At 38.1% G+C, this 22,630-nt stretch overlaps 2 protein-coding genes across 3 annotated transcripts in view; both read left to right on the forward strand.

Moving 5' to 3' along the window:
• Positions 1 to 22,630, forward strand: part of LOC110344323 (high mobility group nucleosome-binding domain-containing protein 3-like) — a 638,706-nt gene that overhangs the window by 493,541 nt on the left and 122,535 nt on the right. For both annotated transcript variants that reach the window (XM_087212223.1, XM_087212224.1), the window contains one exon: positions 20,325 to 20,396. The gene's annotated coding sequence lies outside the window, so the exon portion shown is untranslated. The remainder of the gene's footprint in view (positions 1 to 20,324; positions 20,397 to 22,630) is intronic.
• LOC101706301 (phosducin-like protein 3) lies at positions 7,742 to 11,446 on the forward strand. The gene has a single exon (XM_087212365.1). The coding sequence runs from the start codon at positions 10,130 to 10,132 to the stop codon at positions 10,853 to 10,855; it is 726 nt and encodes a 241-aa protein (XP_087068491.1). The 5' UTR covers positions 7,742 to 10,129; the 3' UTR covers positions 10,856 to 11,446.

The raw sequence follows: 22,630 nt of genomic DNA on the forward strand, positions 1-22,630 counted from the left end.
GGCAGAATGAAATTTGTGTCATATTTTTATCCATTAAGTATATAATAGAACATAACCTGAGTTTTATACTCTTGTAACATTTCTTATGCAGTTGGATTCGTAAATAAATTTAAAAGTTTCTGTTAAACCACAAGCCCTATATATGTCTCTCTTTCAATTTTGTCTCTATAAGAAGGTGTCTCCAAATTGAGGGACTCTGAAGACTCCTGATGTGCAGATAGTTATTAGCTTGCTTGCCTGACTCAGCATAGTCATCTGCCAGCAATAATAACTTGCTCCCTGTGCACTCAGGCTTCTCCAGTACTTGGCCAATGAGATTTAGGCTTCATGTTTTATTGAAACTCCCTTTCTCTGAGGGGAACATGGAAGCTCTTGTATAAATCTGTTGCCCTAATCCCATTTTCCAGGTCAGACCACCTGGGTTCAAAAGAGGAATTGTCAGAGCTCTGGGTGCCAGATAAGCAATAAGCTCTGGATTCCTTTTTTAAATATCACTGTGAATAGCCAATTTGTATTGAAGACTGGTTCTGATCTCAGGTCAGCAATATAGACCCTAATCTTAGGCACTTCGTTTTATGGAACTCTCTTCCTCCTTGTTGCAGGTTTCTACTTGACAGCCCAATACCTATCCTAACTCAAATACAATCCATGCCATTATTAATTACCTTCTTAGAAATTTTCCCTGCATAGAAGCCACAGATACTGTGCTTATCTGCTTTACCTAATTGGGCCCCTTATATATTGATGATGGAATTTATCATATCCTTCGTGTCCTCTTACAATTGAGCCCTGGTTGGTCCTGGGAAATACATTCAATTTTCAACTCTTGCCAGTCTTGACTAGATTTCCATCTACCATCTCCTCCAATCTTGTAGTGATCTTCCAGCATCCTTGGAGCTGAAGGTCCACCAGAGAAGACAATTAGGACACTGTCAGAGTAGGTCATTTTTATTGACATTTCTTAAATTTGGGATTTTTACTTTACAATTCAGATCTCTGGACCAATGAATACTGACGCCAACTTTGTGCATCTCCATTGATGGGAAAACTCAGGAGATAGGATTTGAAAACCAGCATCCAGTTGTGGGTTGTTTAGAGTAATTGGTACGAATATCTTGGGTATCCAGACCTGCACTGAGTTCCAGATGCTTCTACTGTGCCTTTCATGGCTTCCCTGACATAGCCATTTTAACACCAACTACCTTTGAAATTGGTAGCTAGCTGACAGCTTGGAGCTATTTTTATATGTTCTAGGACACAATTATGTGTCATTATTTCCTGTTATGGTTTGGATGTAAAATATCTCCTAAAGGTTCATGTATTGAAGACTTGGTCCTCAATTCAGCAATGTTCAGAGGTAGGGCTTTTGGAAGGTGATTGCTTCATGAAGGCTTTAATTTTATCAGTGAATTAATCCATTGATGGATTCATAATTTGATGACATTGTTGGGAAGTGATTGAAACTGAGGAAGTGGACCTAATTGATGAGAATAGGTCATAGGGGTGTGCCTTTGGGGATTATATCTTGTCTCTGCCCCCACCCCTGGCTATCATGAAGTGAGCAACTTTCCTCTAGCATGCCCTTCCTCTATGATGTTTCTGCCTTTCCACAGGCCTAAAAGGAATGGACCATGGACTGAAAGTCAATGGACCATGGACTGAAATCTCTGAAACCATGAGCCAAAATAAAACTTTCCTCCTTTAAGTTGGCTTTCTCTGATATTTCACAGAGATGAAAAGTTGGCTAATACATTCCCTCTAGGACTTTCCTGTGGCATGTCTGGCATTGCCTTTCTTTACACCTCTTCCCTTGAAACTCACTTCTCCTTCTCACTCTTTCTGTCTCTGTCTCTCCCCCCTCTCTGTCTTAGTCTCTGTCTCCCTCTCTTCCTGTTTCTTTCTTTCTCCTATCTTTTATTTAAAGAGGCCAACCCCAGTTTACTGTTAATGCTCTCATTAGCTCCTGAGTGTTATTTTTATGCTCCCTTATTTTAGCTCTTTGATGGCTCAGGTGAATTCTTAGTAGTTATCATCAAAGAACCTAGAACTTTGGTCAGTAAACAGCCAATCCAAGGAGATCTAAAAGACCACCTCTGGCACTGCATACATGGTTTTGAAATGGTCCCAACTAGTGTCTTACTTGGAGTGTGGAAAAGAATGAGGAAGGGTCATACAATTTCCATTTAAATCAAGAATCTCCCCCTGAACCCTCCCCAGCCTTCTGCTAGCCTCCTGGTGTTTTATTCTTTTTCATGCATCCTTTTTGGAGGATAGTAGATAGTGTGATTATTCTCTAAACATATTACTGCAGCACTTCTAGCAGATTCTCTCTTCTAGGAATGTCACAAATTAATTACCATGCAATGTTGGCATGGGGCCTCACCCAGCAGGAGGTAATTATTTTAAAAATTTCCAAGCAAATCAGATCAGTGTTTCACAAGCTACTGGCCAAGAATTTTCAGAAAGTTGTGCAGCCTTCCTTTGCTACAATATGTGTCGTTGACCTAAATGTGTACACAGTTCATCTTTCACAGGTCCTATCCTTAGCTCTATGGGTTTTGTTAGGACACCAGTTCATATCCTTTTGCTGTTATCTAATTGGAAAATTTCAATTATCAAAACTGTAAAGAGATGTTCGATCAGACCAGATCATTAAATTTCTTAATCAGGCAGCAGAGACTCCCCCCTTGCCAGCTGGATTGAACTGCACCTATTTGTGACATAACTTAATCACTTTGCCTTGCTGTCAAGGCCATGTTTCAAGAGGAAATATGTTCTCTTGGCTACATTAAACATATGCCATGCAAATTTGGCATCTCAAACTAAAAGAAAGAGGCTTTGCTGAATTGAAACATGTAAGAATATATGTCATCCTTAAAATACCTTAGCAATCTGCAAATGCGGAGATTCTGTTACATATGATTTGAATTCTTCACAAAATCATTTGTTTATGGAAAGAATGGACTCCACCTTCATTAGTTTGCACATCAAACAGGTATTCAAAAATATTTAGCCTAAGGGATAAGAGAGTAAGCACAAGATCAATGTATTTCAATGCCAATTTTTGTTGTTTACATTTCTTTGAACTGTCAGTCTACGGGAGATGGTTCTATACCAAAGCATCCTCCAGAGCAGCACAGAGTTTATGTCACATAGAAAATAACTCCACAACTTTGTGTCTTTCCATCAGATGTTTCTCCTGCTGTCTAAATTAAGTCTTTTCTGGTAAAATTTCTTCTCATTTCTCTTATACATTATTAAAAGAGATATGGATTTCTCAGTCACCAAGATCCATCTATAAACTTTTACTAAATGGAAAGTATAAGTTTATTTCCTGTCTTAGTTACTTTTCTCATTGCTGAGATAGAATACCCAACACCCAAAGTTAAAAGAGGAAAAGTTTGTTTTGGCTCATAGTTTGTAGAGGTTTCAGTCCATAGTTGGCTGGCTCCAAGGTGGAGGGGTAAGGCAGAGGGGTATTGCAGAGGAGAAACAGCTCATGGCAGGCAGAAGGCAGCAAAGCAGCAAGCAGCGAAGCAGCAGAACCAACAGCCTGCCTCTCCCTTTTATCCCTTCCAGGTGACCTGCCCTTTGGGTGGTGTCACCCACAGCCAGGTTGGGCCTTCCCATTATTCACATCCAGAATTATGCCAAACCAATCAGTGAATTAATTTATTAATCACATATGCTTAATACAAGCATCACACACTAATCCCAGCATCACACATTGTAGACTCAGTCACCTCTGAAAAGCGCCACCTATGACTGCATGAAGCTTTGGGGGACATCTAGACACAATCTATAACATTTCCATATTGAAGACCCACCACAGAAAAACATTTTTAAAAACTCATAGGGAAAACACTTGAGAAGTTTTGACCCATACTCTAGGCTAAACAGAGCTTCTCTCTTTGATTTTATGAATGTTGGGTAGAACAAGGTCTAGAGTGCATCATTAACATTCTCCAGAATTATGTCTGTGAGAGATCAATCTGATCTGATATCCAGGCATGTATCTCTCAGTGTGGACCACCATATTGAGAGAGTTTTTTGTTGTTATTGTTTGTTTGCTTCTATTTTCCTTTTTTTTCCCATGTGTGTGAAAATATAGTTCTTAATCATAGAGATACTAATTTAGTTTATTTTCTGTTGTTTCCCAGCCAATGAGAATAAATGCATGATATTAACATAAAAACATAAACTCTGATAGCCAATAAATATTCATATCTAAAGTGCATGAATAGATTTGTAGTTTCTTGCCTCCAGCATTCTGGATGCTGCTGAGGTTGCCTTCAATGCATCAAGAATCAGTCCTGTTCATCCCTCACTTCATGCCAGCTAGGTCAGGACCCCTGAACTACTTTGTTTGACTGACCATATCATAGCTCCATATTGCAGAGCCCTGGGTCCTTAATGCCACAGAGCAGTGAGTATGTCACTACCACTGCAGAGCAGATCACTTCTGGGACACCCTGGGCAATGGTGCTTTTGTAGAAGAAAGAAGGAAATATTACTTCTGTCCACATTTTCTTCAATTGAGGGCTTTGGTGGTGGAAGGCAGGGATGTGCACATGGTTAGCACTTGGAACTCATTAAGAGTTCATTGCCACAACTCTCTTCTTACTCTTGAACCCTTTCATTGCTATACAGCACAGGCCATTGCTGTCCATCTCATTGGGCTGGGATGAATTCTTTTTACCTCACCTCAGGGTATCCCTGCAGTAGAGTCACAGAAGTCAGGATGCCCTTGGTGCTGTAGTGCTATAGCAGCTCTACATTCTTTAAGGAGGTACACTGTTACACTCAGTGCAGAAGGAACTGCGATTCAAACTGACAGCATGTTCCAGCTGGGTGGCTCAGATCCCAAAGTGCTACCAGGTTCTGTGAATCAGTCCTTTCACTCCACATACACTGCCCCTTTTCTCCCTGAGGGCACACACAGCACCATGGTGGCTGGATTGGGCTGGCTTCCCACAACAGCTGCAAGTTGCATCTGGAGCCACCAACTTCCCTCCTTTCTTTAGTTCTCAAGCTATGTCTGGCTCACAGAAAGAGCCTCCTCTCTCATGGTCCCATTACTCATCCCTGCATCTTACTTCTGGTGGGAATCCCCATTGCACTGGGCATCTCTGATTGTCTCTTACCTACTTACTGGAGCAGGTTCCAGTTGTTATTACCAGGAGAGTCTTTAGCCCCTATTTAAGTCAAAGACAGAAGAGTTGAAAGAGCATTAATTAACTCCACATGCCTGACATATTGAATATCACCTTTGCTCTTGGCAGTATCCTCATAGACCAAGATTTTCTGTAATCTTCCTTCACTTTGGAGAAATAATTTTGTATTTCACAGGCTACCTTTTCAGATTTAAGTTTTTTTTTTTTACAAAGGCCATAGAGTGGAGAAAATTGCATATTTTAAACTTTTGACACTTCAATTTTAAAGTAATTTTGTGGAGGTATAGTGGATATATAATAAATTGCACTTATTTAATGTATACAATTTGATAAGTTTTGACACATGCACTGACTTGTGAGACCATAGCCACAAATCATGATAATAGATATATTCCTCACCCTCAAATTACCTTTTGCCTCTTTTTCTTTTATAATTCTTAAAATCTGACTTCTTTCACTCAATATTATTATTTATTCATTTTAATTTTAATATTTATACATGTTTATATTTAGAGTGATATTTTGACAGATATAGGCAACATGTAATGACCAAATGAGGTAACTAACACATCTGTACCTTCAAACATTCATAATTTCTTTAGGGTAAAATCATTGAAAATCCTCTCTTCTGCCTATTTGATAATATACAATAAATTATTGTTAACTGCAGTCACCATCTTTTACATTAGAAAGTTTTCTTCTTATCCAGGATGATTTTGTATCCATTTGCCATTTTTCTCTATACTGTATTCACTTATCTGTCCTCTTTTCACACTCTGGTAGCCACTATTTGACTCTACTTCATGAGATGAACTTGTTAATTTCCATATAGGAGTGGGAACATGTGGTATTTGTCTTTTTGTATCTGATTTATTTCACTTAACCAAATTTCCCTAAACCTTTGTTGTTGCCAATGACATGATTACATTTTTCTTCATCATTGAATAATATTTCCTTGTGTATATATATTTCATTTCTTTATTGGTTTATCCGTTGTTGAACCCTTAGGTTGTTTCCTCATCTTGTCTATTGTGAATAGTATTGCAATGAACATAAGAGTGCAAATATATCTGGCATATTAATTTCTTTTTCTTTGGATATATATACACACAGGTGTGGGATTTCTGGATCATTCAATATTTCTATTTTTAGTTTTTTAAAAACCTCCATACTCTTTTCCATAATGACTGCACAAATTAACATTCTCATCACTAGGGGAATTTACAGCCCCATCAACATTCCTCATTCTCACCAGAATTAGTTACATTTTTTGTCTTTTTTATAGTAGCCATTCTAACTGGGGTGAAATAATATCTTTGTGGTTTTGATTTGGATTCTGATTAGTGATGTTGGGCATTTTTCATATATCTCTTATCCATTTGTAAGCCTTCTTTTGAGAAACGTCTATTCAGATAATTTACTCATTTTAAAATCAGATTGTGATGATGATTATTATTAGTCCTGTTGGATTGAGTTCCTTACATATTCTAGATATTTACTTCTTGTAGGATGGATAGTTTACAAAGATTCTCTGTTACTCTTCCCTCTTTATTCTGTTATCTCTTGTTGATTTTTGACTTTTATTTTTACTCTCTTGTTGATTATTTCCTTAGCATTTCAAATGCTTTTTAGTTTTATATAATCCCATTTGTTTATTTTGCTTTTATGCCTATGCTTTTAGTCAAAAGATCCTTGCCCAGGCCCATGTCTTGAAGTACTTTCTCTATGTTTTCTTCTATTACCTTCATAGTTCTGGTTTGCATGTAAGTCAGTAATCCATTTTGAGTTCATTTGTGTAGATGGTGAGAGATGGGGGTCTCATTTCATTGTTTTGCATACAGATACTCAGTTTTCTTAGCACATTTTAATAAAGAGACTATCTTTTTCACAATCTATATTCTTGATAATTTTGTCAAAAATCAGTTTGTTGAAAAGGCATGGGCATTTTTTCTGGGTTTTTGTGTCTGTTAATCTTGATTTCCAACTTGATTAGATTAAAAGACACCTAGGAGTTTAGTAAACTACACTTCTTGGTGTATCTGGGTGGGTCATGGGTATATAATCTTGGGGAATATGTCTGATCCCTTGTTTCTTCACCTCTGGCTCCTTCCTTGTCATTCTGCTTCCTGGCTACCATGAATTAAGCAGCTTCCCTCCACCAACATCATTCTGACATGATATTTCAGCTTGGAGTCAGCCACTTGTAGATGACTGAAACTATGTGTCAAAATAATATTGAAAAAAATGAGCTTTCTACCCTTTGAGTTGTATATGTCAGGTATTTTGTCCCATCAATGAAATGCTCATTAATACAATTCTTTATTCTGCCCCATTGGTCTGTGTGTCTGCATTAATGCCAGTAATACGCTATTTTGGTTACTATATAGCTTTGTAGTATATTTTGAATTCAGATAGTGATGCCTCTCCTCCCACCCCACCAGGTTTGCTTTGATTATTTAAGATCTTTTGTAGTTCCATACAAATTTTAGAATTCCTCCCATTTCTGTGAAGAATGTCATTGGTATTTTGATAGGGATTTGCATAAATCTGTAGATCACTTTGGTAGTATAGAAATTTTCACAATATTAATTCTGCCAATCTAGGAACATGGAAGTCTTTCCATTTTTCAGTGTTCTCTTGAATTTCTTCCATCAGTGCTTCATAACCTTTATTGTAGAATTCTCTTTGGCTAAATTTTTCATAGGCTTTTTTTGTAGCTACTGTAAATAGGATTGTTCTCTTTTTCAGATAGCTTGCCATTGTCATATAGAAGTGGTATTGATTTTTGTATATTGATTTTGTGTCTGCTAATTTATCAGTCGTCACAAGCCTAGGAAGTCACCATATAACTTTATGGTCTAATTGACTCCTATGTATGCAATTGCAAATGATCACTACTGGACTGATAGCCCGACCAGTTATCAGAGGATGCCCGACAGCAGGGGCTGAAAGAACAATATATAAATCACAAGAAATAAAGAATAAGACTGATAGTTTATTATTTGGGGACTGAGACCTGGTCTTAGCTCTTCCTGGCTAAGACCACAGGTGTGGAACTTGTCAACATTTATTGTTTACACAGCACAGCAGGGGGCATAATGGCAAATGCAAAGAGTTGCAGAACTAATGCACTAATGAGCCGGGCTGTAAAAGGGAGGAACAATATTTTCTTGTGAAGGACAGGTCACAGTTAACAAGCCACCTGTGTTATCTTGCAGCTCATAGCTAACAAGCCACCTGGATTATCTCTAGCTGTTTGATCTGGGAGGATGGCTTTACAAAGTTGTAATTCCTCAGCCACGGTGTTTTCTTGCTATTAGAGGTGTCACAATCCTATCAGTCATTTAGATTTCAATTGTGACCACTGGCATAGGGAATTCTGTCTCCATATGTCAGCCAAAGGCTCCTTTGGCAAGTCACATGTACGCTTTGGAATGACTCATAGTTGTTTTTTTTTTCCATTAAGTTTATTGGTGCATTTTAGATGTACAGTACATCTAAACTCATCACTGGGAACTTGTACCTTTACATGATGTATCCTGGGTCTTATTTTTTCCCCATTCCGCCACCCTCCCTTCAACCCCTCCACCGCTCCCTATTTATAAGACTCATAATTTTAATCAATAGCCAAATTATAAACCAAATCAATAATATTTAAAGCCTGCTCAGTGTGGTTTCAAGCTGGTCTCCTGCAGATCACCAGTGTAAACTGCTAAATGTTTGAATGAAGAGATCTCCAGATGATTCCCAGCCTTCATCCACTGATACTTCCATGCTGAGATCCGGGACATTATGAAAAGGAGATAAGCCAAGACCATTGTGCTCTATGTGAATTCTTGATATTTATAATCTGTGAAAATACGAAGTATTTTTTAAAAATTATTTATTTTAAAGTAATTTGTTACACAGCAATAGAGAGGAAAACATCTGGGCTTAAGTTTACCCAAACTAGGATCAAGGAGAAGGCAAAATTCTGTAAAAGAATGAAGCTGTGGATTATTATTTATGGGTGTGTCCATTTATTAAATACAGAACACATTATATGACAGTAAGGTTATCCAGAGAACCTAAAGGAGTGCAATACTAACATAAACAGTGTTGACTCCCAGATGCTGGCACCTTATGTAGTACGTATTTCTTTTAGGCCCTCAATAGTTTTCCTAAAATTAAAAACTTGTCAGCCAGCATGGTGGCACACACCTGTAATTCCAGTACTTTGAGAGGTTGAGGCAGGAAGATGGCAAATTTGAGCCTAACACAGGCAATTTAGGGACTTAGCAAATATTATCTCAAAATAAAAAATAAAAAAGTCTGGAGAGTTCAGTGTGAAGGCTCTAGGTTCAACCTCTAGTACCAGGAGGAAAAAAAAAAAAAGAACCTCTGCTTTCAGCTGCAATGGAATAAGAAAGATCAGAATTGGCAAAATTATTCCTAGACCTCTCTGGTGTTATCTGGTGTAATAAATCTTAAAAGCAAGGCTTGAAGGGATTTGTTTCAAAAGGAAAACCAAGAATATTTATATGAAAGTATAATAAATAACTAGCTAATCCAACTAGCACCCAAAAAAGTTAACTTTGCAATGTCTGGCATTCGATAAAGAACTAATAGGCATTCAAAGAAGCAGAAAAATATGACTTATAATGAGGAAAAATCAATCAATTGAAACAACCCAGAGCAGAAACATATGTTGTACTAGCAAAAGGGTATTAAAATAGTTCTTATAACTTATTTCCATATGTTCAAAAAGTTAAGTAGAGCCATAGGAGATATTAAAAAGAAACCCAAGTAATACTTCTACAGATGAAAACTATGAAGTCTGAAATAAAAAGAACATTACTAGATAAGGTCAACAGTGTACTATATGGGATTAACAGTGTGTTTGTGAAAGAAAAAGTAGTTAGCAAAAAGGTAAGCCATACACCATCCAAAACAAAAAACATACTTTGGCGGACAAGATGCAAGACCCCAGTGCAGACACTGAATGGAATGACAACTTACACAGAAAGGGCATCCTGCCCTCAAAGAAAAGCCTGAAAGAATTGGAAAAGGAGGCAGAAGAGGAGGAGCAGAGGGTCCTCCAGCAGTCAGTAGTGAAAACATACGAAGATATAACTTTAGAAGAGCTAGAGGATAACGAAGATGAATTCAATGAGGAGGATGAACGGGCTATTGAAATGTACAGGCAGCAAAGACTGGCTGAGTGGAAGGCAACTCAACTGAAGAATAAATTTGGAGAAGTTTTGGAGATCTCTGGCAAGGATGATGTTCATGAAGTTACCAAAGCCAGTGAGGGCTTGTGGGTGGTCTTGCACCTCTACAAGCAAGGGATTCTCCTCTGTGCTCTGATAAATCAGCACATCAGTGGACTTGCCAGGAATTTTCCTGATGTCAAATTTGTCAAGGCCATTTCAACAACCTGCATACCCAATTACCCGGATAGGAATCTGCCTACAATATTCGTCTACCTTGAAGGTGACATCAAGGCTCAGTTCATCGGTCCTCTGGTGTTCAGTGGCGTGAATCTGACAAGAGATGAGTTGGAGTGGAAATTGTCCGAGTCTGGAGCAGTCAAGACTGACCTGGAGGAGAACCCCAGCAAGCCCCTGGAGGATGCGCTGCTGTCCTCAGTGTGGGGTTCCGTGCCTATGAGGAGCGGGGACAGCGATTCTGAGGGCGACTGAGGCTGCAGCTGCTGGGACTTTTTGAAATTTCTTGATGTGACACAGCGTCTGAATTTTTTTAAAAAGAAAAAAGCAAGAACGAATCCTTTTGGTTTTCAGCATTTTTCTAATTATGTTTCACATCTCATACATTTCAGAAATAAACATTGCTCAGAATTGTATTAAATTTCTTGAAACTAAAAAAAAATACAGAAAAAGTATTTTATAAAATGAGCTGTGGGACAATTCCAAGCATGAACATTAGTTCACGTAACTGGATTCCCTGAAGAAAGTAGAGGGATGGAAAAATACATGAAGAATTTGGGTTTTTTTTCTAAATTTGATAAAAACTATAGAGTTACAAATTTAAGAGGTTCAATAAACCCCAAGAAAACATGAAGAACTTTCTACCAAAGCAATCATAAGCAAATTTCTTTAAAAAGCAGTGCTAAAAGAAAATCTTAAAAGCAACCCAGGGATGGGGATGAGGGAGAGGCTTCACACACAAGAAACGAAGTCACAGATGACAGCAGATTTCTCATCTGCACCATGGCAAACAAGAAGAGAGTGGAGCAGTATTTTTTCTCCATAAGTGTATTGGTACATTTTAGGTTTGCATTACGATCACATTCATCATTGAGGATTTGTACCTGTACATGATATGTTCTGGTTTTTGTTTTTCCCCATTCCCCTTCCCTCCCTTCCAACCCTTCACCCCTCCACCCCTCCCTATTTACAAAAGCTTTGCTTCTGTTTTTCCCTTCTTTTCTTATATTTTTTCTTTCCCTACCCCACCACTATTTCCCCATCCCCTTTGAACTTTTTCTTCCTATTACACATTATCTATTATACATTTTGGTCCTCATTTACACTTTCAGTTTCTCACACCAAAGAAACTATTTGGTATTTACTCATGTGTGTCCTATTTATTTCACTTAAGAGTATGGCCTCAATGTGCATCCATTTAGCTATAAATGTCTGTATTTTATCATTCTTTATGGCTGAGTAGTACTCCATTATATATATATATATATATATATATATATATATATATATTTTTTTTTTTTTTTTTTGTACTGGATCGAACTTGGGTCCTTGAGCTTTCAAGGCAGGCAGCAGAAGGACCACTGAGCTAAATCCCCTGCCCGAGTGCTCTATTTCATAAAAAAAATAACATTTTTATTCAGTCACCAGTTAATGGGCATTTGGGCTGTTTCCAAGATTTAGCTATCACAAACTGTGCTGCTATGAACATGGGTGCACATATGTCACTGTGGTATGATTCTTTTAATTCTTTGGGGAAGATACCCAGCAGGGAAATAGCTGGGTCAAATGGAACTTTCAATCCTAGTTTTTTGGAAGATAGGTTAGGTAGAACTCTTGAAGACATTGGCATAGGAAAAGACTTTATGAACAAAATCTCAGTCACATGGAAACTAGCACAAAGAATCAACAACTGGGATCTCATTGAAAAGCTTCTGTGCGGCAGGGCAGTTAGCCTGGTGGTTCCACCGCCTACCTAGCAAGCACAAGGTCCCAAGTTCAATCCCCAGTACTGAAAAAAAAAAAAAAAGCTTCTCTGCACAGTAAGAGAAATCACCAACAGAGTGAAGAAACAGCCCACGATGTGGGAAAAAATTTTTACTAGATGTTCCTCGGACAAAGGTCTACTACTATCTGGAATATAAAAAGAACGTAAAAAAAAATCAGACCTCCCAAATTTAAAGACCCAATCCAAAAATTGCATCCTAAATGAACAGACATTTCTCTAATGAAGAAATCAAAACAGCAAATGAACGTTTGAAAAATGTTCAACATCACTAATCATTTGAGAGATGCAGATGAAAACAACTCTGAGATTCTACCTCACCCCAGAAAGAGTGGCTGCTATCATGAAATCAACTAATAACAAATGCTGGCAGGGCTGTGGGGAAAGAGGAACCCTGCTCCACTCCTGGTGGGAGTGTAGACTGGTGCAACCACTGTGGAGCAGTATGTTTTAAGTAGTGAAGGAACTCAAAAAATTTAACAACAACAACAAAAACAACAACAAAATAAACCAAATAAAATTAGCAAATGATCTGAATAGACACTTCTCAAAAGACCTATGGCCAACAAATATATGAAAAAATGATTAATATCATTAACCATAAAGGAAATGAAAATTATAATTTTTATAATACTATATCTTCTTACACTCTTTAGCTATTATAAAAAAACAGAAAAATAAATGTTGGCAAAGATATAGAGAAAAGCTCATATACTGTTGGGAAGAAATGCAAATTATACAATATAGAGAGCAGCACAATTTCCTCAAAAACTACAAATAGATCTACTATATGTCCAGGTGTCCCACTTCTGTGGACATAGTCAAAGGAAATGAAATCAGTATATCAAGGAGATACTTGCACATTTGTGTTTATTGCAGCACTATTCACAATAGGAAAGATATTGAATTAACGAAGATACCTATCTATAAATTAATGGATAAAGAAAATGCAGTGTATAGAAACAATGGAGTATTATTCAGCCACAAAGAGGAATGAAATTTTGTAGTTTGTAACAAAATGAGTAGAACAAGAAAAATTTTCTTCAACCCATTATAGTATCTGTGAAAAACCTTCAATTAAAACCTTATTTAATGGGAAAAGCCTGAATGCTTAATGCTTTCCCTTGTAAGAAATGAAACAGTGCAAGGATATTTACACTTACAAATTCTACTTAATAATTTGTTGGAAGTTTCAGTCATTGCAATACAGGAAGAAAAAGAAATAAAATGTATCTGTATTGGAAAAGAGCAGTTCATGCGATTTGATTTGCTGATGACCTGATTGTCTGCCTAGAAAATACAACAGCATAAGCAAAAACTGCTACTAGAACTAATTGAAATTTTTATAATATATCATTTGCAAACCCCCGCCAAGACGAAAAAGAAACATATTTATTCATTAATGTAACAAAAAATGTCAAGATCTGTATATTGAAAACTATAATACATTACTGAAAGTAAAGAACTAATAATACTGTGTTTCTGGGCTGAATGACTCAATCTTTTAATGATGTCAGATCAGATCTCACCAAATTGATCTATATACTCATGCAATCTTGATGATATCCCAATAATTGGTTCACAAAGTTCTTATGGAAAGAGAAGAGATTTAGAATAGCCACAAAAAACCACTTTCATAAGGAGAATCAAAGTGTAAAGACTAGCACTGTCTGACTTCAAGATAAGTAACAATAATCACAACAGTTTGGTATTGCTGCCAAGATACACAAATGAATCAATGAAACCAGATAGACAACCTAGAAACAAACACACATATTTATAGATACCTGACTTTCAATGAAAATGTGAAGAAATTCTGTGGAGAAAGCATAATCTTTTCAACAAAAGGTGTTGAATTAATTGTATGTCTGTGTGCCAAAAAAAGAAAATAAAAAGATTAGAACTTCAGTCTATACCTTGCACCATTTTTTTGAAATTTAATTCAAAGTGTATCATAGACACAAAAATATTTGTGATCTTGAGTTAGATAACTATTTCTTAGCTATGACATCAAAAGCATGATACAAAATAGAAAAAATTGATAAATTCATCAAATTTTCAAACTCTAAAAGACGCTATTATAAGACTTTGAGTCTCAAGCCTGTAGAATTTCATACAACACTGAGCTACAGATCTAATTATAGCACAATGACTTAGATGTTTTGGTTTTGCATATATATATATATATATATATATATAAACAATACATATACATTTTAATTGTTTTATGCCCCATGACATAATGGAATGACATAAAAAAGAACAAATCTAAATCCTAGTTGAAAAAACATAGCCAGGTGAGTTGCTTTTACTTAACTATTGTAGCACATATTCTTTAAGAGTTAGTATTTCTTAACCAAGAGCTTATTAACAACTTTGTTTCTTTTTTCTGACAAAGTACAGATTAATAATAGTATGAAATAAATTGCTTTTGGAGTCTGTGGTAGGTACACCAAGGAGTTCAGTTCTTGGCCTGTCTACAGATTGAATGTCCCATAGAGTTCATAATATTAAAATGCATTAACCTCTTTGTTGAGCTCCATTCCAGGATAAGAATTCGTTGGGGGCAGAAGAGAAATTGAAATTACAGATCTTCTTGTGTTTTAAATTATACAAGTGTTTGGACTTGGGATTTGCTATTGTACTCAAATGGACCAATGCCAATCATTGACAAGAGTTTGCTAGATTTGAAACTAGGAGTCTTTGTTTCATGAAGTCCCAGATCTCTTCCTATAGACCACTAAGAAAAGGTTTGGGGGCTGGTCCATAAATAGAGGTTAACTGATGTGCTTGTCATCCTCACATTATTGTAATAAAATACCTGAGAAAATCAACTTAAAAAGAGAAGAGGCTTATTTGGGCTCACAGTTTTGGAAAGTTCAGTCACTGATCACCTAGCCCTGAACTGAATTGGGTTTAAAGCTCAGTCACCTGGAAATATGTGCCTGGCTCAGTTGCTTATGTTTTTTTTTTTCCTATTAAGAGGACCATATTCACATCTTAAGGAGACAGATGATTCATAATAGAATATACATATACATTAAGAAAGAGTAAGAGGGACTGGTAATGAGAGGAGAAAACAATTTACCTGAGACCTTCAGCTAAGGATAATAACTATAGCTGAGCAATAAATGTAGCTGTGAGTTTACTGGCAGATAAGAAGGAAAATATGATGGATTTATTTAATAAAACAAAAAATATCCATTTATCAGGAAGGATAATCTGCTTCACTAGCACTTAATTCAAGAGGAACTCAAGAAATAATATAAAGAACATCTTCAAAGATGACCTTATAAAAGACCAAATATCATTTTTAACATTGTTCTCTTATTAAACTAAGTTCATAATGTTAAATCCTATTTGATGAAGACATTTCGATGAAGAGCCAATGTGATATTATTTACCCCTAGCAAATCCTCTCTTCTGCTTTACTTATACAAAGCCCAATCTATTGATAGAAATGAGCTCGTTCAGCTCCAGAGACAGTGTTCCTTGGATGATAGGAAATGGGAGAAAAAGCATTCTTAGATTGTGCTTAAATGGAAGTTTATAAGAAACAAATTATGAGACAACAGCCCCTTTCTAACTCAAGAAGTAGTGTTGATGGATCTTATAGGTTGTCTATGGGTAGGGGCTTCTTGTAGTTCTATGGCAAAAAGAGAATGAAAGGATTAAATGGTTGATATAGAGGCAGAGAAAGAGCATTTCTACCAACCTTTTGTCAGTCAGATGGACAAGAGATTGACCAACATGAAACCTTGGTGGGAAGCCACAGCTCAAGAACACAGGTATGCACCAGCCACTTCTGGATTTTCATCCAGTTCCTAGGCCCTTAACAAGATGAAGGAGGCCTGGTTATGGAGAACAAATAACAGATATGTTATACTCTCTATTCCAACTTCAACTTATGGCATCTTCAAACATTGTGTTGAGAAGGATTCTGATGCCTCATCCAGGCCCAATAAGAAAGAGCATCATTACTGAATAGCAGTTTCTGCCCTAGACATAGAATCACAGTAATTAATGTATTGCTCCTTTAAATTAATATTAATATAACTAATAAGCATTTGTATATTAATAGACATGAATACAATTAATATAATTAGCACCATTTGCCATCCCCAATGCTGGGGTGTAAACAACAATCACACATGGATTTTCTGTCTAGTACTGAATCAAGCACCCAGGGAAGTTAACCATTGCCAGAAAGGAGTAGCAGGAAAGGGAGAATTGTAGCTAACCCTAGAACTCCTCTTATGCTTTTTAGCCAGATGGGAGAATTGAATGGCCTGAGATTGTGTTACTAATTTGCTCGCTGGATGTAGTTCAGTGAACCACCTGTTGATCCAATATATACATTTCTGGGTAAGAATTGGAACATGGATTAGCTTAGAGAATATTGCAGGATTTTACAATGCAAATAATCTAAGTGCCCAGACAAAGTAGGTAATTATGAATGAAGCCAAACAGGTATGTGGCAATGAGACTTAGTGGGGATTGTGGCAACCAGGAAAGTGAAGATCTAGCCTAAAGCCACCCAAAGTTATACTTTTTGAGGATAGGCTGTGTGTGTGTGTGTGTGTGTGTGTGTGTGTGTGATGGGTGCAAAGGAGACCCTACACACACATCTGTGCCTAGTCAAACCAGTTGGCAACCACTTTTGTCTCTGAATAGAGGAATGAATGGCTGAGGAATAACTTGGCACCATATTTTCCAAAAAATTTGAGTCACTGGTAAGTGACGCACATGAAAATACTTGCTAGGGGTGATAAAGAGGACAACCATTTGCCTTAACTATCAAAGGGAGAAGAAGTGATGGTTAGCTGTGAGCATGAAAGGGGCTGAACTATCCTTTTCCCTGGTGGAAGTCAACCCAGTAATGCAAGGCAGCAGAAAGGTCCAAGATTTCCAGAAGTAGTCATAATTGTTCCAAAGGAAGTACTTTTACTTGTTTATTAGCTTAGCCAGATTTTCAGTGGCAATTTAAAGAGTGCTAACTATCTAATTCAAGGGTCAGATGACATTGTCTCAAAAGATTTAGAATTCCTGCTTTTGCTTTAATATTCTTGCTGAATATATATAATTTTTGCAAAGGCCCGCCCGGTTTTCTAGGGCCCACAGGATGAGCTGGCTGTAGAAAGATTCTGAAGATAATGAAATGAATTGTCCTATCGCATGAAGATATTCAAATCTTATCCATCTGGTTGCCAAAGAACCTCTGCTGAGTATGACAATTTGAATTTAGCACAATTGATATTGAGCTGCTCTTTCTGAGAGCAATAGGTCACTTGGTTTATGGCCATCCACTTAATGTCAGTAATACTGTGTCATCAGTGTATTAAAAGCAATTCATCTCCCTGTCTGACAAATAATTCTGAGTATCTAAGATCTGAACTACACTTAGTAGGTGTTGATTACAAACAGAAAAGCCAAAACCGAACCTTGCTCTGGGTCACCCAAGGTTAAAATTTGCTCAGTTACAGCCTCTTTCCTATCCAGAGTCTCTTAACTTAGCACTGTGGCCTTTGGAAAAGTGACACCTGTCTCATTTTCCTATGTGAACCAGGAAGGCAGAATGTCAGCTGTGAGGAAAAATACTCATTAAATGTATAGAATCTGCCAGACAGAATCATGAAGCCAAATGTGTTTCTGAACTTCGCATTATTTTAAAGGGTGAAGTTTAGAATTGCATCAGATAAAAGTTGGTTTAATTCTCAATTAGGAATTGTTTTTATGCAGGGTAAGTGGCATCAGGACTTTTATGAGCTTTGCTATTGATTGAAATGATGCCCTCATTTGGCCTTGATTGAGTGATCTTTTCATTGCCTCCCTGTTAACACATTAGTGGTGAGGGGTACAGCCCCCCTCAAAGGCATCTGCTATTCCAGGGATGGATGCCTCTGACCTGTACATTTCTCCTAATAGATAGGGGAGGAGGGGTGTCTAAGGCTCTTCAATGGCCTCATTAACATATTGTAGCTCAATTCCCAAGGGTGATAAATTTAAAGAACAGAGAACACAATTAGGACGATTTTTAAAAGGTTACAAACAGTGGGCGGGTTCTGAGACTGTCTGGATCTACATGTCAAGGGCATCTAAGTCAGTCCTGAGAACAGCTGGAGCCCAAAGGCCAGCGCCTCTCTGTGCACCAGATTTACATAAGCTTTGAAGATATTTTTAGCCTCTTGCACTCCTCTTAATATTCTCCTGCTTCTCTGCCTCATAAAGAGGGAAGCCTGTAAGCTTAGGATTCTGAGCTTTTTGTCTTCAGAAGTCCTGATGTTGTTTTATTTTTCAGGTCTTTTGGGATAAGTGGAAATAGAAATTGATGAAGCAGCCAGGAACCCGCTGTACTTAAAGCCTTTCGTATATGGGTACTGGGTCTACTTCTTTCTGGGAATGTCTCCTTCTTTAGGATTTCTTATTTTAAAAGTAAGATTAGCTGAGGTGATATATGTTCAATAACCTGGTGTAATACTACATACATAGGAACTTAACATATAAATTATTTTCTTTTCTTTCCTCTTCCTCATTCCATGTGAAACAGTTTGTTTTAGGACTCAGAAACAAGCGAGGACCGTAGGATAAAGTAAACATCCATTAATATTCATTATTCATGTATCCAACAAACCTGTATTGTGCAGCACAACATGCCAAGCATTAAACTGAAATACAAAATGATAAAAGAATATGCTTGTGTGTCTGTGTGTGTTGGGAAGTATAGGGGCTTATAAAGGCTGTTACCTTATGGTAACAAGTACATGTTCTTCTCTCATGTCTCCAGCTTGGTCCTAACCCTGCCTATAACCAGCTGTGTGACCTTGGACAAATTATTGCACTCCATGAGCCTTCAGTTCAGGCAGGGTGCAGTAGAATGGCAGCAGGAGTTAAATAGGAGAGGGAAGATCTGCATAAGGATTTCACATTGTTCATATTATGAGCTCAAACAAGATGCTGGGGGAATTCTATCCCAGAGTATGTGTTGTAACCCTTGGATGAAATGGTCTCAAGTTTCCTATAGCTCTAGTATTTAAGAATTTGAGGATACAACCCTCTTGCCACTGGCTCTATGCACTTCCCTGTGTGATAAATCTGCCATAGGCAATAGTTGCATGTGTAAAATAACATGACAACATGAAACTTTGAAAAAAGTGGGATTATATTTCTGTGACAGTGAGTCATAGGCTCTTTGAGGAAGCATTTGAGAAAGTGTAAAGTTATAAAGGAAAGTTAAGCCACTGATGTAATCCAGCCCTGGATCTAATGCAGGATCCTTGGAGCACCTAGTAACTTGGTTTTATCATCTCTGCAGAGCTAAGTATGGATGCTCAACCCTGCTGACCTCTCTTCCTAAGCCCATTTGGTTACTGGATATACTATATGGGAACACTCCACTGGACACAAGCCCTTTCATGAGGAATACAAATGTCCTGCTTGTACCAAACTCTCTCCGAGATCATGCCTATGTCGTCCCTTGCTCTAATTTAGGGAGATGAGACTTCTATGGTTCTTTAGGTAGGAGTCTGCCCTAGAAACCTCCATTATGGCAAGTACCAGCACCATCCTGATTTCTTCTGACAACAGAAGGTTTAGGATGTTCAGGCCCTGGAGATGGAGATTTCCTTGGAAGAGATGGCCCAGAACCTTATTCAGACCATCATGGCTCAGGAAATATATTCCAGACACTCAAGGGTGGCTGGCAGAAAGGTCTAGTGGGGGCAGATCTGTTTGTAGTCTGCTTTCCAGATTCTGTATCTACACCAAGTCTGCTAGTATGGAGTGAGCCTTTCTAATTTGTGTAAGAGAGTCTTCAAGGATGGCTCCACTTTTACCCTCAAAAGTGAGACTAGAAACCAATTTTCTTTTTTTTTTAGAAACCAATTTTCAACAGTGTTCATGACTTCTCTCACTCCCAATGTCATACCCCATATATTTCTCTAGGTCCAAACTGGACAAGTGACAGGAAGAACCTGGAGTGGCCACTGAATCACGGGAGATGATCAGGTGGCAGAGGTAAGGCTCACTTCCTGGCCCCTGGCAGAACTGCCATAGTCCTTGATCCAAGAGCGGGTAGCACTGAACACAGACACTCAGACAGACAGGTGCACACACAGAGAGACACAAAGATACTAACAGATGTGCAGGCACACACCAGTATGCTCAGGATATGTCAGACACAAGCTGTCTATAGCAGACACTGGCTGTATCATCCAGATACTCTACAGGTCAAGGAAGACTTATTTCCTCAGCTGCTGGTAATGTCAAAAGGCAGCCATCAGTCATCAGACCTTTGTGGATGGCCTCTGCTGAAGGAAAGGAAATAGCCTCTCCAAGGTCACATTTCTTTCCAGGGCAACTGGCATCCAAGGACTAATGGGGGCAGAGGGAAGTCATATAAGCCTGGCCTACTCTGGCACATCAAGGGTCACTCGGTTCCAGAGCTTTTGGTGGCGTGGGCTGAGACCTTACTTGGGACTACATTTTAGCTCAAGTTGCCTCTCTGCTCTCTCCTGCTTTTGTCCCTTCCCTTTCATTCACATTGACCCCAAATGCGGTCCCTAAGAAGTTGCCAAACTCTGTCGCAGAGGCCACTTCTCAGGGAATCTAGTGTGCAGGTGTAGATACACACACTCTTTTAAACAAAATCTTCTCTCTCTCTCTCTCTCTCACACACACACACACACACACACACACACACACACGCACACAAACTCTGCAAAGAAACAAAAGGAGAAAGTTTGCCCTGTGATCACAGCTATATGGCACAATCACTTTCATGCATGAATATCTTAGGCTGTCTTTCAAATGCTCACTTTTTAAAAATATTTTTTATTATAATGAGAAAATAAAGATATTTCTAAAACTATTAATGAAAGAGTTCCTTTAAAAAGAGTGTTCTATTATAGTATATGTGCTGCCAAAACGAGCACAAGAATGTTCTATTATAGTCCCTATTCCCTTTGAGCTTGTGGTCTGGATCTAGCCTTTCACTGTCTTTGGTAAAATCTACAATATCTGCCCCTTCTCTTGGAAGGTAGAATACTTCCAGGCTTTGCCAATTCACAGCTGCCCTTCCTCAGCCCTCCTGGCCCTCCAGTACTGGTGGCCTTCCTGGAGGATGGTTGAGCTGAGCTTCTCAATTTGTCAACATTAAAGACATTAAGCACTCCTCCCTGACCCCTGCTGAAATAGACATAGTGGTTTGGAAGATCTACTCTATGAACTGCATCTATTTTAAACTTGTTATTCATAAAAAAATATAAGGAGCAGCCATTTGAATCCATTCCATAGAAATAAACTTTCAACTTCAAGTAGATTAATTCCACCCTCCAACAGATAGGCTTTTTGAAAACAAGAAGGGTGAGCCAGGCATGTCAGCACATGCCTGTAGTTCCAGCACTCTGAGGGCTGAGGCACAAGCATCACAAGTTTGAAGCATATGGGACATTATTGACTTGATTGTTGCCTTTGAGGGCCCACTTGGGACCACTGAGAGCATGGATTCTGCACTAATATCTCCCTAGCTCCTGGGCAAGTCCTCATCCATTGCACAAATCCTGGTCTCTCAGGAAGCTAGCAAGGTTTTGTGCTCTAGCTTGGTTGGAAATCCTTTCTGTGTCCACCTGGAATCCCACCATGGAACTTCAGACTGTTTTTTTTGCTCTGATCTTGCTAGAGGTCAGCAGTCTGGTAGCACTTCCTCATTGTATCATAGATAAGTGGCTCACTGTATCACGGATAAGTGAAAGGACAAGGACGAGGAGCTCCACGGATATGGATCTGAGCCCTGCCCTGGTACTAATGAACAGAAGGAATGTCATTGGACCTCTGTTTCCTCTTATTTAAGATAGGATAATGGTAACAACCTACCTGGGGTGCGGGAGGAATCAGGGTAATATAAAGATCAAGAGATATAACACTTGGATTGTAATCCTTCATTGTTTGAAGAATAAATTCTTCAAATTTATTCTTTTTTTGTATTAAATTCTTTTATTGGTACCTTGTAGGTATACAACACAATTACATTTTTCATTGGGAATTGTACCTTTACATAATGCATCTTGGTTCTTATTTTTTCCCCATTCCTAGCCCTCCCTTCACCCCCTCCACCCTTCCCTATTTACAAAGACTTTATTTCCATTTTTTCCATTTCTCATCATTTTTCCTTTCCCTTCTTTCCTTTCCCCTGCCCCTCCAACTACCCCTACCCCTTTGGACCTTTTCTTCCTGTTTTACATTATCGATTA

Source organism: Heterocephalus glaber, unplaced genomic scaffold, assembly GCF_053883595.1.
Source record: "Heterocephalus glaber isolate CG9 unplaced genomic scaffold, H.glaber_assembly_v1.0 deba00001429, whole genome shotgun sequence".
Taxonomy (NCBI): domain Eukaryota; kingdom Metazoa; phylum Chordata; class Mammalia; order Rodentia; family Bathyergidae; genus Heterocephalus; species Heterocephalus glaber.

What these genes read in the sequence shown, in the direction of transcription:
- LOC101706301 (XM_087212365.1), top strand. Translation starts at nt 10,130, where the DNA reads ATGCAAGACCCCAGTGCAGACACTGAATGGAATGACAACTTACACAGA.